This window comes from Furipterus horrens, unplaced genomic scaffold, assembly GCF_987537825.1.
Source record: "Furipterus horrens unplaced genomic scaffold, mFurHor1.1.pri manual_scaffold_2, whole genome shotgun sequence".
Classification (NCBI taxonomy): Eukaryota; Metazoa; Chordata; class Mammalia; order Chiroptera; family Furipteridae; genus Furipterus; species Furipterus horrens.
In genome coordinates, this window is record NW_028327172.1 from 63,786,607 (window position 1) to 63,801,692 (window position 15,086).

The 15,086-nt window shown below is 39.1% G+C and overlaps 1 protein-coding gene across 1 annotated transcript in view; it reads left to right on the forward strand.

Annotated features, from left to right (window-relative positions):
* The first annotated feature begins 10,406 nt into the window (after positions 1-10,406).
* Positions 10,407-15,086, forward strand: part of MMP20 (matrix metallopeptidase 20) — a 47,695-nt gene continuing 43,015 nt past the window's right edge. The window contains exon 1 of the mRNA XM_090267824.1: positions 10,407-10,532. Coding sequence (XP_090123950.1) covers positions 10,407-10,532 — 126 coding nt within the window. The remainder of the gene's footprint in view (positions 10,533-15,086) is intronic.

The following is a 15,086-nucleotide window of genomic DNA, read 5'->3' on the forward strand; positions in this document are numbered from 1 at the left end:
GAAATACATATGTATACAAATACACACACACATGCACATTTGGTCTCATATTTATATATCTGTGTATATGAGTTTACACCAGTATCCTCATTCCCATTCTCTCATGCTTCTTTGTAGCTTTCCTCTTGTCCGATCAGTGCCTCTTTTCTGACGGTGAGAAACCTGGCTCCTACAAACTTTGTCCTTTCTATGGAGCCAATCTCTTGCTCCTCCCACAGTGCTGCCTCTCACTGCCCCTCATACTATGTGCTGACCCCTGCTAGGGGGCTGCCTACCCCAAGTTACCATCCCCACTTAGCCCTGCTTAATGGCTTTTGAGAAGGAAGAAAGGAAGGAAGGGAGAAAGAGAAAGGAAAGAGAAAAACCTAGAGGAGAAAATGGAGACTTCAAAAGAAACTGCTGGACAAACTATCAACTTCCAGAAATTGCTGATTCATACACTGAAAGAAGTCTGTAATTTAGTGAACTGACTCACTAAACTGATTAGGCAAGTGGAATGTGATCTAGTGAGGCTTTTGACATCCTACCCTCATACAGGCAGCTGTAAATACAACCTCAGAAGCTCACATTGGTGATCATTGCATTATAGACCTGAGATTTTACAAAAATAAACAAAATGCTAACTATATTGACACTACGCTTGCCTTTCACAGTTCATGATCTAAGGTAAACATAGCTGTTAACCCTCTGGCCCCCACCTCCCCACCTCCTACACCCCACCCCTGTGTGACCCCCGGGCCTCCATCCTCACTCTCCTCCAGTCTATGGGCATGCTCCTTTCAGAGCTGTCTTTGTGTAAATGCAAATTCAATCATGTCATTCCTGGGGAAGGAACCCTGCAGTGGTTTCCCATCACAAACTGATCATGTCTAGATGTCTTAGCCCAGCACACAAGGCTCCGTGATGTTGCCTAGTCCACCCCTCTGTGGGCCCTTTAAGTAAACTCAGCAAGTCCTCAATTGTCCTTTCTGCATCTGTGGCTGCTGGTTGCTCCAGACTTGTCCTGGGCCATTCTGTTCTCCTTCTGCCTTCTTTGTTTTGCCAACCATATTCCAGCTCTGTGCCCCAGAAACTCATTTCAGTCCTGCCCCTTGGACCTGCAACTTGGGTTAGAACTTTCTTATCTCCTGGCTTTTACCACTGGCCATGGCTCACCCAGCGAATGACTCCTGGCCTCTACCTTCCTGTTTCAGTCATCGGAACTGTGGGTGAGAGGTGTCCTCCAACAGACAGGTCTCTGCCCACCTTTTCTGTCCCATCTCCTGGTGCTGCCCACGAGTCGCCTTGTGCATAAAAATACTTTCAGTTTCCTAAGAATAGATGTTCATTGATATTTTCCCACCCCATAATCTCCTCAGCTTGTAGTTCCCCCTTCTCATTTTCCTTCACCATCCCTCCTTCTCACCTCAATCCACATGCTGGTGAACTCTAACTCCTTTGACAATCAACACTCTACTCAAGCCCCACCCTGCGGAAAGCCCACCCTTCTCACCATCATTCTCAACAGCCTGGCAGAAACAGGCATTCCCTCTTCAGCCCTCATTTGGACCTTTGAATACCTTTGTTATGCACTCATTACACTGTAAGACAGTTCTAGTTTACATTTAAGTCTCATAGAGACTCTAAGACTCTGATAGGCAGTAACAGGTTTTTATTTACCTTTTGTACCTAGAATATTAGGCTAGTACCAGCATATAGAATAAATGTAAGTAATTTAGACTGAGTAAATAGATGAAACACTGGCAAACAAATGAATAGGTAATATAAGTCACTGAGTCCATCATGCAGGTCTTCTGTTTTCTCAAATACAAACTAAGCTGAGAGGATATGTAGATATAGAATTTTAAAATTTCATTTAGTGTTTTTTAAAATGTATGCTAGCATTAAAGGAAAATTTACAAGAATGTTTAGATGTAAGGCCTTACCACCTTAACACTACGGTTTTCAGTTCTCTAGGTTTCCTTCCATATTTTTTCCCTGTATGTAGAGACTTTTTTTTAACAGACATAAAACCTAATTTGTCCAATTTTGTATTTTAATTTTTTGATTAAAGTTCCTCTGAATATTTAATGCATTGGTATTCAGTTTCTCATGACTAAATTATGTAACACAGAGTTGCCATAACTTATGTAACCACTTCCTTATTTTTAGACATTTAGGTTGTTTCCAAGTTTTTTTTTTGTTTGTTTTGTTTTTGCTGTTATAACTAAGCATAAAATAAACATTTTGCTCTTATTCTTTTAAGTACTTTTTAAAAAATCACTCTTTAAAAATTTTTAGGAGTGGAATGTGGCCCAAAAGGTAAGAACCCTTTTATGGTTCTTGGTATGTATTTCATAATTGCTTTTTAGAAGGTTTCTACCAACGTGTAATGTAAAGGCACATTCTTTGTCACAAAGAATCAGTCCACTTTTATCAAAGATCTTACTCTAAGTACTCAATTTTATGTCAGCAGTAAATCTTAAGCTCCTAGAGTATAAAAACAGTGTCTCGTGTTTTGTATTTCCAGTGTCTAAAAAATAATTGATGCTCAATAAGTATTTATTAAATATGTGAATGTATATAGGTATATTCACTTACAGAGAGATATTATATAGGTATAGATACAATTTGAAGGAATAATCTAATCTAATTTCTCCACATACACCCCAAACCCAGGCAGACAGGCAGAGCCCCACATAACTCAATCCCTTCTAAATGCATGTTTCTCTATCCTATGGTCAGAAGCCACTTTGCAAACTTCTTTAGTAGCTCATTTTATTGCTAACAATTGCTATATCAAAAGGGTATTTGTTTTCTTCTCTCTAACAAAAATCACCCAAGATAGAGTAAGTCTGTTCTCTCCTCTCCTCTCTTCTCTTTTCTCCACTTCTCCCTTCTCCTGTCTCTCTTTTCCTGTACTTGCTAAAGATAACAGGTGAGTCAGCTTCTGAATAAGAGCTTGCCAGCCCCCTCTGAGCTTCTAATTCTTATTTTTTGAATGAGATTCTGAGGGCAGTCTTTGGTTTCAAATACACTATTTCTTTCTTCCATTTTTATTCCATAAGATTCTAGCATATTTGTTTACCTAGAAATTCAGAATATTGCTTAATGTTATTCTCTAGTCTTAATAAAAATATCTAAACTTTAAAAAATAATATCATAAAATAGAGTATGCTATGATTTACAAGTTAAATAAATGAACATTTTTTAAAAAATAATTTGTTTGTTTGTTTGTTTATTTATTTTTAGAGAGCGGGGAAAGGAGAGAGGGAGAGAAACATCACTGTGTGGTTGCCTCACACTCGCACCCCCAACTGGGGACCTGACATGCAACCTAGTCATGTGCCCTGACTGGGAATCGAACCAGCGACACTTGGCTCGCAGGCCAACGCTCAATCCACTGAGCCACAGCAGCCAGGGTTTGAACATTTTTTAAAGGTCAGAAGTTAAAAGTGGGGTATATGTACTGAGAAGTTTGAAAGAAAGTCTGTGTTGTGGCTGGGTATGGGCTAGAAGGCCAGCTGGTGGCTGATTGCTAGAATCCTGCCTCACTGGGAGGCATTCTTCCAGTAATGTAATCACTTATGAAAGCTAAATTCACTAGAGATTGAAATAGAGAAAGCAGAATAACACCTGGATCATTGGCAATAAGAAATATCATCATTAGTCAGGGAGCTTGGGCAGCCTGGTTGGCTCACTTTCACTGAAGGCCAGGTGAAGTCAGCCAAGTGGTCCATAGGAATGCCAGCCAACTAGAGGTCAGTGTCCCCAAGGACACTGCTCAGCATAGGCACCAATGAGTCTATGTTTCCTGTGACTATCGAGAACACAGACTTTGACTTCTAACAGATCTGAGTTAAAATCTTGGAGTCACCACTTAATATCTATGTGTACATCAACAAATCTTTACCTTTCCCAAGCCAAGTTTCTTCACTTGAAAAATGAGATGTCTTTAAGTTGTTTGAAAAATGTACATGAGGTGCTTGGCTGAATGGCTGGTATATGATAAGGGTTTAATAACAGTTTGACACCTAACTATAATGCTACATGCCTTTGATTCATTATGTGGGTTGATTTAAAACTTATCCCTCTAAGGAAAACAACCTTGTTTTCCTTATTCCTAGCTTTAATCACTCACTCGTTCATGCATTCACATATTTAACAACACCTTATTAAATATTTATTTTGTGCCAGACACTGTACTATGTACTAAAGATACTGCTGTGAACAGAATAAATAGTCTTTATCCTTATGGAGCTTCATGGTGAAAGACAGACAGCACATAAATAATATATAGTATGTCATTTTTGACATTTAAGGATGTAATGCTTAATTTTTTCTCATAACTCCTATTTTAATCAATGGTCAATTCAGTAAGCAATGATATTTTAGAAGAAAATGTCATATATTCATTTTCATTAATCTATCACAATGTTTCTGGGAACAAGTCATCCTGAAAAACAATCATAAAGTCTCTCATTTATGAACTAAACTGAGCATTAAGCAACCATTATCCATTTTCAACACCCTTCTGAGATAGACTATCTCATAAACTATCATGAGATTATACCCCATGTTACAAAACAGGAGATAGTTGAAGAGGTTTCACAGATTGTGGTGGACATTTTCTGGGTTTGGTTTTAATTTGTTCTTTGGCTGCCCTGCAGCCAAATGTCTCCCAAAGAGGAAATTGGTGATATCTATGGTATGCATCCTGCTTCCTAGAATAGAGGCCAGGTTTGAAGGTCCTTCTGCTTTTTGCCTCTGGACATCCAGTGAAAGCACATGACACAGACCCAACCAATAAACTTTCCCACTGAAGTCTCTGAAAGCGGAGGGAGTGAAACAAAGACAATTAGAAACAGCAACCTAGTCTCAGTGGCCTGGACTGTCTAGCTGCAATATTATCCAGTGGTAACATAACCATGGGGAACTGTAACCCACCCCACCATTCTTTTGACGTAGTTTCTGTAAATTCTAACTCTAACTAACATGTAGTTTATAGATGAACAGCATGTTTGTATAAAATCCTAGACATTAACTTCAAAAGGGACAGACTCTGACCTTCAGACATCCCAGCTCTGGGAAGTGTGCTGGCCTTCAACTGTGGAGCCAGGATGATATGAAGCCAGGGTGATGTGAACCAGGATGGCACATACCTGACCATCACTTGCCTTATCAGAATGGACTGTACTAGTCTGCACCTGGAGAACTTTTCAACCCCTTTCCTTGATCTCTTTTTTCTGTTTCCCCTCTCCCTCATAAAAATCCCCTGCCTCCACTGTGATGTGAAGAGGGGCTTTGAGATGAGTCCCCTATGTTCCCAGGGAGATAAGCTTTGACACATGAGTCCCCCACCTGAAAATAAACCACTTTCCTTTACCTGTCTCTCAAGTATTGGCTTTTGGAGCAGCAGGCAGCCAGACTCGTGTTCAGTTACAGTAAGAGGCAATAGATCACTCCTTGGCTTTGGTTTCTGCTGCCCATGTTCCTAATGCTTTTCCGAGCCTAGTGCTCCAGCCTTCCCGGCAATTCTCTGAGCTACCTAACACCTCTTCAAAAAAAAAAAATATTTTCTCTTAAATTTTCCAGAACTTGATTTCATAGCTTGAAACTTAAGAACACTGACTTGGTAACACATCTAGAAAGTGGCCAAGTCAGTGTTTGATTTTAGGTCTGTCTAAATACAAAGCCTGTGCCCTTTGACTGTAAGACAACTGGACAAAGAATTATTTATTCAACAATTATTCATCAATCCATCACACACATAGCAGGTACCACCTCAGGACCCTAAATGTTAAAGATTTACTAAAGTTTCTATGGAATTGAATTTAGCTAGGATCTAGCAAGAAGTTCTCTGCAGTGAACTTGATTCTAAGAATTCTATAGGATCCCCAAAATATCATCCCTGCCCAGAGTCTACCAACTTCCTGTTTTATGTGTATTGCTTTTATCATCCAATTTTTCTACAAACACTATGTTTTCTAAAGTTCTCTATGACATGGTCTCTTCTTTAATTTTCTCATAGTCATTGACTTGCTTTGATATGATCTTTTTAGGTTGGAATTATTTGGATTTATATTTGATACAATAATAATAGAAAGAAAGCAGACTTTGCTCCCCTGTGAAGAGAAAAATATCAGGAAAAGGAAACACCTAGTGAGAAATTACCAGCTTGAGTTTGTCATTCTTTTTGAAAGGTTCCAGATGTTGCCTAGCACTGACCTTGAGTTATAATTTATTCACACTAATGTTTAAGTGACTTATGAACATAAATGTTATTACTCTTCAGTTTCTTCATTTAACAATTGAAGTGTCATACTTGGGAATATTGGGGTTGATTACATTCACGCATTAGAAGAGTGGATACTGGAACATAGTAGAAATATCTATATCATATATTGTAGGCAGTTATTTGCCTCAATCTGCTGCTAAAAGTGGAATTTAGCAACTCTTTAGAGTTTTAGAAGTGAGGGTGTCTTTTCTCTATTGGCCCCAGTGACTCTAACTGTCATTCCTTTCACCTAATTGCTACTCTCCCTGTCTGCTTGGCACTGGGGTTATTACCATGACTTGGAAGAATGGTTTGGGGAGAAAACAAAGGAATAAGATGACCGAGTGGAGGGAAGTTTCAAGGGTTTAGTCCTTCTTCAATTTTGGCAGCTTCTAGAAAGGTTTATTTAGCATTGCAGAGGACAGGAAAGCATATAAATGCAAATTTCAAAAGATCATCGTAATATTCTTTTTCTTTCCTTACACCAAAAAAGTGACTATGAGGATGTGTTTGTACATTTATTCAGTCACTTATAAAGCATACTTGATTGTGACTTTTGTATCACTTAGATACCAAGAAGCTTACAATTTAGTGAATAAAATGAGTCTACTCGATCTGTTTTTTTTTTTTTCTTCTGAGAATCATGTGTTGTGCATCTCAGAGTACCTGACAGAGAGGATGTTCACATGTGCAACAAGCTCTAACTCCATCATTTTCTCTTTCAAGCAAGAAAGTATATCAGAATGCAATAGTGAGAGTGAGAGAGAAAGAGAGAGAGAGAAATCACTATGAGAATAACCTTGAGTCTAGTCTACATGTGAAGGTCACTCACATACTTCTGTTAGCAGCAAAAAATTGCACCAGGTGTTAACCTTGATCCAGCAACCTCAGTTTTTGAGTTCTGGCTAAGAAAGAATTCAGAGCCAAGACTCAAACTGTAAGAGAAAGTTTATGTAGAAAGTCACAGAGGTAGAAGAAGTAAGCCATAGAAGAACTGGGCTCAGGAAACAAGTTACAGCAAAAGAAGGGCCCTGTAGCTACAGGGGAGACAGGATGCATCTTCAGAGACAAAAGAGGGAGGAGAGGTTAAGTCATGCTCCAGATAGAGCCCTGGGGACAGAAAGGGGTGGGGAAAGGCACGGTTGTGCTCCCTAGAGAGAGCCGCACTGGGTCCTCCATTCTGAGGTCTTTTATCTGGAGGCCTTAGGGGAGAATCCCAATAGAACATTCATCAGCTTTCCAGGTGTGCCCCCACATGGGCTCCATTGATCGGTCAGGGCCAAAGGGTCATTAGTCAATGCAGCTGGTCCTGATATCAGCCATGGCATCATTCTGTCTGATTTTGCTGCCTCTCTGGGCCTGGAGCTAAAACACAGCTGAAGCCTGGATGTCATGTTCCAGGTATTAATGCTTAAGGGAGTGGTCATGCAAGGGCTTATAGTTTTGCCCATTGCTAGGCACCTGGGGGGCTCTCAATGCCATTAACTTTCTGTACTTAGTCCATTGTTCCTGCTCTGCTATGTCTGTCTAACTACCTACTACACTTTCATGGCTTAACAAGTATTAGTAATAACTTACTTGCAACAGACTTCAAAAATGACTTTCAAATATCAGGTATGTCACCACTAAAACAAAAAATACTGCTCTGGATGGTAAGGGCCGTGTTGAATACTTTCTGTGACTGGAATGCTCTTGGCACTTTGTATACAATTTTTCATTTCATCCCAGACCCAACAATCTTTCTTTTAAATTAATTAATTAACTTATTTATTTAAAATATTTTATTTATTTTATTTTTAGAGAGAGGGGAAGGTAGGGAGAAAGGGAGGGAGAGAAACACTGATTGGCTGCTTCTCGCACTTCCCCAACAGGGGATCTGGCCTGCAACCCAGGCATGTGCCCTGACCAGGAATCAAACCAGCAACCTTTCGGTTTGCAGGCTGGTGGTGTGTAGGCTGGTGCTCAATCCACTAAGCCACGATAGCCAGGGCCCCCAACAATCTTATTTACTCAAATAATCCAGTGGTTTTTCCAAATTTAGAATGCATAAGAATTACCTGGAGGGCTTGTTAAAACATAGACTGCTGGGCCCAATTCCCAGAATTTCTGATTCATTAAGTCTGGGTAGGGACTGAGAATTTGCATTTCAAACAAGTTCCCAGGAAATAGTGATACTGCTGGTCCTGGAACCACACTTTGAGAATCATTGATAGATTTATCCATTCATCCATTCAAAAAAATATTTAATAAAAGCCTACCAGGAATGCCAACTGGTGCAGCCACTGTGGAAAACAGTATGTAATTTCCTCAAAAAACTAAAAATGGAACTGCCTTTTGATCCAGCAATTCCATTGCTAGGATTATACCTGAAGAATCCTGAAACATTGATTCAAAAGAACCTATGCACCCCTATGTTCACAGCAGTGTTTACTTACAATCGCCAAGTGCTGGAAACAGCCTACGTGTTCATCTGTAGATGAGTGGATCAAAAAACTGTGGTACTTTTATGCAATGGAATACTATGCAGCAGAGAGAAAGAAGGAACTTCTACCATTTGCAGTGACATGGATGGAACTAGATAGAATTATGTTCAGCAAAATAAGCCAGGCAATGAAATAAAAATACCATATGATATCACCTAATACAAGAGACTAACGAACAACACGAATGAGCAAAACTGAACCAGAGACATGTAAACAAGGAACAGACTAACAGTGACCAGGGGGGAGGGGGGACGGGAGAGAAGGGGATAAGAAGGGGAAGGGTCTAGTCAAGGAACATGTATAAATGACCCATGGACATGGACAATGGGGTGGGGATTGACTCTGGGAGAAGGGGCGGCTGGGGAGAAGCAATGGGGGGAAAAGTGGGACAACTGTAATAGAAAAACAATAAAAACAACAAAAATTTAAAAACAATAAAAACAATAAAAGAATCATAATAGGAAGAAGAAGAAAAAAGCCTACCAAGTGCCTGGCACCAAAGTAAAAGGATAAACTGAACATTATTTTATAAGAGCTAATGTCTACTGAGCACTGTGCTAAGGGCTTTGCTATGACCTGATTTTCTACTTTATGACAATTCTACAAAGTAGACATCTTTTCCCCTATTTTACAGAAGAGAATGCCACAACTGTAAAAGATTAAGTAACCTGCTCAAAGTCATATGAACAGGTTTCTGAACTAGTATTTGAACACATGCCTATTAAATGCCAAATAGTGCCAGCAGACACCATGCTATATACTATGTTACCCCTGTGACACTGAGCAGCTTACACACAGTATTACTGTCGGTGTTTTTCAGATTAAAAAACAAACAAAACCCTGATGTTCAGAGAGGTTAAATTACTTATTCAAAGTTACACAGCCCAGAAGTACCTTAAACAAAATGTAAAGTCAGTTTGTCTGATGCCAAAGTGCTTTTCCCACCATAACACTCTAGATCAAGACCAGTATTAAACATAGCCAGGAAAAAGAATACGGTCCTTAGTTAACCAGAGTGAGCAGAAAATGGGTAGTTCTGTCTGATGTCTTGATTAACTTAGATATATCTGTTGTGTTAACTTTCTTTCTCACAGTTATCAGTTCACTTTCTACCCTAAGTCAGCACAGTATAATGTTTCCCTGATGATTCAGTATCCTCATACCCCACAACCAACATTATGAACAGCATTTGTACTGAGAAATATCAAAGTGGGTGCAGAAGACACAGATGATTGAATTGAGCATGTAGGGAGCCCAGAATTACTGAGGACAAATTAAATTATATTCTAACCATTTACCTTTTCCATAATTAGAATAGAAAAAAGCCCCCACACTGAGACTAATCAAATGATTCAGTTTAGATGGATTTTAATTAATCAAGTTTACTCCAATTTGTGTAAGTAGCTAACAAAATTCATTAAAATGAGTGTTTATCTCCTTTTATGACTTGATAAAAGAATGAAGCTTTCCCTGACTCCTGTGGACTGTTGTGTTACCCCATCATCAAGGAGAGAAATGAGCTGTATAATTACCTTTTGAGACATGAATCATCCCTGCTCTGAGGGTCCAGACCTGTTTGACTCTATAAAAGCAGCTCAAGGTCGAAGTGCAAATGTGCACTGTCTGCCGTCCAGAGGCTGATATAATTAGCAAGCTACGTTGAGGAGATGAAGGTGCTCCCTGCATCTGGCCTCGCTCTCCTCCTCATCATGGCTTTGAACTTGTCCACTGCAGCCCCCTCCCTATTTGCAGCCACCCCCAGGACCTCAAGGAACAACTACCTACTCGCACAGGTTTGTGAATCTTTGCAGAATTCCCTCTTCCTTCTCCTTTCCCAGAACACTGAAAGGGTATAATGAGAAAATAAGGGAAAAAATCTTTTGTTTTAAAATAATCTTGTAAGTCCATTGAAATCTAATAGATACTACCTCCTGTGCAACTAAGACTCATGTCTGGTGCGCATTAGGTGTATGTGTTGAATGACTAAACAAATAAAAGAATGCAGTAATCGTTTGCCTAGGTATCTTGCCTAAGTATTGGACTTGAAGTGGCTTGCAAAAACATATGTGCAATACAAAAAGACAAAATAAGTATTTGAGGAATAATATAAGAAGAAAATAAAGGCAGAAAAAAAAAATTGAGGTGTAAGATTTGCAGATAGTGCTAAGCTTCCTAGCAGTGCTCTTGTACGCCAGGAAAACTTGGCCAAAATCTAAATGAACCAAGTTTTCCTGGGTGTCTATCTACTTTTCATTTAGGGTCATATACCTCAAATACCTCATTTACTTACACTTTCTGTATTTCTTTCTTAAAAACCTTTCCCAGCTGACTATTTGAGGGGATCTAATACAAATAATTCAATTAGAATTTTTGCAAACACTAGTGTGACTCAAAGTGATTCAACGGACGTATATCTGCTTCTAAGCATTATTTGCATTCATTAGGAAGGTGGCAGTCTTTAACCTAAAGAATCAAAGTCTCCAATGATGGAACTTCCAACATTAGTGAAAGGCATGTGGATGAAATGTTTTTGTACCAGGGCCTCTAGTTTAAGAGTCTGTCAAAGCAATAGCACATCTGTGATTACCAGCCCTGCCTTGGGGGTGCTTTCCTACCTGCCACACTACACCTGTGTGCTGCTTCCATGGTTGCGCTGCAAAAGCTGATTTACACCACTCATCCATTCTAACTGGTCACTCTCCTTGCCACACCAGTTATTAAACATTTTGAATAACAATCAGCCCTGCCCATAAACAGTACAGTGAATGCCAAGTACAGGCCTGTTGAATTAAGCCTTCTTCAACTTGAGCCCACTTTTAAATGAATTAAATTCAAAATAGCATATCTCAAATACCAGGGTCTATTTTAAATTGCATTTCACTGGTGCCACTTAGCTTTGGGTCCCTTTTCCCCAAATGTAGTTCTCCCTCACCCAGCCTCATGACTCTCATTCAGAAACTAGAGACTGTGAACTCAAAAGGAGACTCATGCTGTGGCCAGAACTGATCTGAGGTGGAAGAAAAGCATGGTTCTAGTACAGGTTCAGATAAACTATGGTCACCGGTAATACCAGCCATGCCTGTTCACTTACATATAATCTATTACTGCTTTTGTACTAAAACAGAGTATGGCAAAACCAAAACTATAACTTTTCAGCCCTTTCCAGAAAAAATTAGTTGAACCTTGAGCCACCTACACAGGAAGGCTAGAAAAGCTATCCTTGCTAGAAGCATTTGGAAAGAATTAGGCAGCCTTGGAATGTTGGGGATCTTTAGCGATCCCTACTTCTTTTTCTCAAAAATAAGTTTACTCTTGTCAGTTTTCCTTATGACATACCCTCAGAAAGACCTTTGACCAAGGACCTAGAAAACTTGTCAGTACCTTGACACCTGGCAAATAGCACCTTCCTACCTGTAACATCCCCAATCATCAGCTCTGGGTAAAAACAGGTATCACTCTTCAGTAGACTAGAATGATCTGGGCAAACCTCTAATGTGGGTCCCAGTGACTAAAAAAAATTAATGTCTCACCTTGTACTTTATTGAAGCATGTAACAACTTCAGCAGCCTTAAAATACAACAAGAACAACAACATGAAAATAGGCAGTCTAAGTTCATTCATTCCACAATTATTTATTGACTGCTTACTATGTGCTATGTGCCAGGTTTGGTTCTAAGTTCTGGATAAAAGTCAATGACCAAAATAAGTAATGTCCCTGTGCTTATGGTGCTTACCTGGGGGTGACAGAGGGGGTGGGAGGAGGTAAACAAGTAGCCACTCGACAAATGTTTAAGATTACTTCAGAAAGTAATAAGTGATACTGAAAAAAGTAATTAATCAGGTTGATAGAGAGTGATTGGGACAGTGTGAGGCATTTTTACCTGGGTAGTCCAGGAAGGCTTCTCTGAGGAAGTGACATTTGAGACGAACCTGTTTCATGTATGAAGCAGCCAGTCACATGAACATCTGGAGATAGAACAGTCAAGGCAGAGGAAACAGCAAGTGAAGCAGATTGGAGGCAGGGAAGAGGGGTTGGGAGGGAGTGAAGGGGCCTCAGGTTAGTGTAGCAATTGCTGAGAGACCACAGGAAGCGGGGGAGGGTATTGGATGAGTCCCAGCGACAGGCAAGACCAGTGGATCATCTGGGGCCTGGGAGCTCGATTCAGGATAAGCAGCTTGCTTGCACACTGCTCTTTTTTTTTCTAGATCACTCACTAAGAGAGTAAAATGGTTTCTTGTGCTTAGAAATAAGACAGGCAACATCTCCAAACACCATGCACTTCTCAAACTCACAAACACAATACTCTACACTTGAAAAGATAAACAGGTTTTTAGTTGATCTATTTAATGTCCACTTAGACCCTTGAAATTTTTCTGATGAACATGAAGGCTTCCAAAATGATGGATGGTAAGATGCTTAGTCTTAACTCAGGGTTTTAGTCTACTTTTTTATGTTGTTTTTTAAAAATTAGTGATATCAATACATCATTTAAGGCAGATTATTGAATTGTCCTTAAAAATAATATAAATAGTCCTGGTCAAGTGTCTCAGTTGGTTGGAGCATCATCCTATACACCAAAAGGTTGCATGTTTGATTGCCAGTCAGGACACTTACCTAGGTTCAGTCCCCATCAGGGCATGTACAGAAAGCAACTGATAGGTGTTTCTCCCTCTCTCTCTCTCTCTCTCCCCCGTCCTTTCCTCTCTCTCTCTCTCTCTCTCAAATCAATAAACATATCCTCAGGCGAGGATTAAAAATAAAAAAAAAAAAGAATATAAATGTTTATTATCACATTATTATGAGCTCATAATTAAAGAAAATAAAAATAAAAACCTTTCAAATACAAATTGTTACATTCAGAGCTTTTAAAAAGATTTTACTTATTTATAGAGAGAGAGAGGAAGGGAGGGAGAAAAAAAAGGGAGAGAAACATCGATGTAAGAAAGAAACATCAATCGGTTGCCTCTTGTATGCATACTGACTGGGGACCGAACCCATACCCAGGTATGTGCCCTGATGGGGGAATGGAGCCAGCAGCCTTTCGTTTTGCAGAATGACACCCAGCCAACTGAACCACACTGGTCAGGGCAAATTCAGCAATCTTTACTACAATTTTACTTCCTGTGCATGAAGATATTTTTGAAATTATTATTATATTTGGTTCCTACGTTCTCAGTGAATATTATGCCTAAAGAAAGTTTTAATTTTTATACTACTTTTATAAACACCATTTTGAAGAGTTACAAATATTCCAGAATGTAAGTGAGCTTTTTTTTTTTTTTTCAATTCTGAGCTCAGATCTGTAAGTGAGTTTTGATTTAATGATTTCTTTTGTTGGACACATAAATTATTTCCACATGAATAATGTTTCTATGAACATTTTTGTACATCAGTCTAATCTAAAAGAATGTTTTTTCCAGGATTGGTTTACAGAAGTGGAAATAATAAGTAAAAGAGTATACATTTCAAAGTCTTTTGATACATTCAAAAACATTTTTCATAGTGAAGATCTTAGTGGATCTTCACACTGCTATGGTCAGTAGGACAGATAGCAACCTTATTTTATAGATGAGAAAGCTGAAATCAAAAGAATTTAAAGGAATTTCCCCAAACGTCTTAGAACTTATGACTTATCACATAGCATTAAAAGTTCTCACAACTCCCTTTCTGTGACTTAGCCAAAATAGAAAGAAATGTTGAAGAAACCATATCTTGAGCTTCACCTGGTGTTGAAGCTTACTTCTAAGCTCTTCATTCTCAGGAAGGTGCAGTGAAGGAGGGGTTAGGAGGAGATCTGAGCCCCAGGTTTGCTGGGACAGGTCCTCTAGGACTCTATTATTTTTATCTATCAACACTGAAAAAAGGAGTTGAGAGAGGATCACCTGAACCTTAAAACCCTGTGATTATTACAATGAGGGGTGGGAAGAGAGTGGGGCAAATGGGAAATTCCGATGAGTCCTGAAATCTTTGACCCAGTGTCACAAGCAGGTGTTGAGCCAACAGCATGCAGTGTTAGAATTAACATAAACACAACTCTAAATGCATATCTATTTGCCTAATTGAGCATTTTGGTCCTGCAAAGTATTCCAAGACCTTGTCAACAACTTTCACAAGGAAGTTCCCAAATGATTTAGGTTCTCAGAATATCTGATAATTCTTCAAAGGAAAACAGTACATGGCCATACAGGCCTACCTCAAGAACCAAGAAAAATCCCAAATAAACAATCTAACTTTATACTTAAAGGAATTAGAAAAAGAAGAATAAACAAAATTCAAGGTAAACAGAAAGAAGCTAATAATTAAGGTCAGAGAGGATGTAGAAATTTAGAAAAAAAAAATAGGAAAG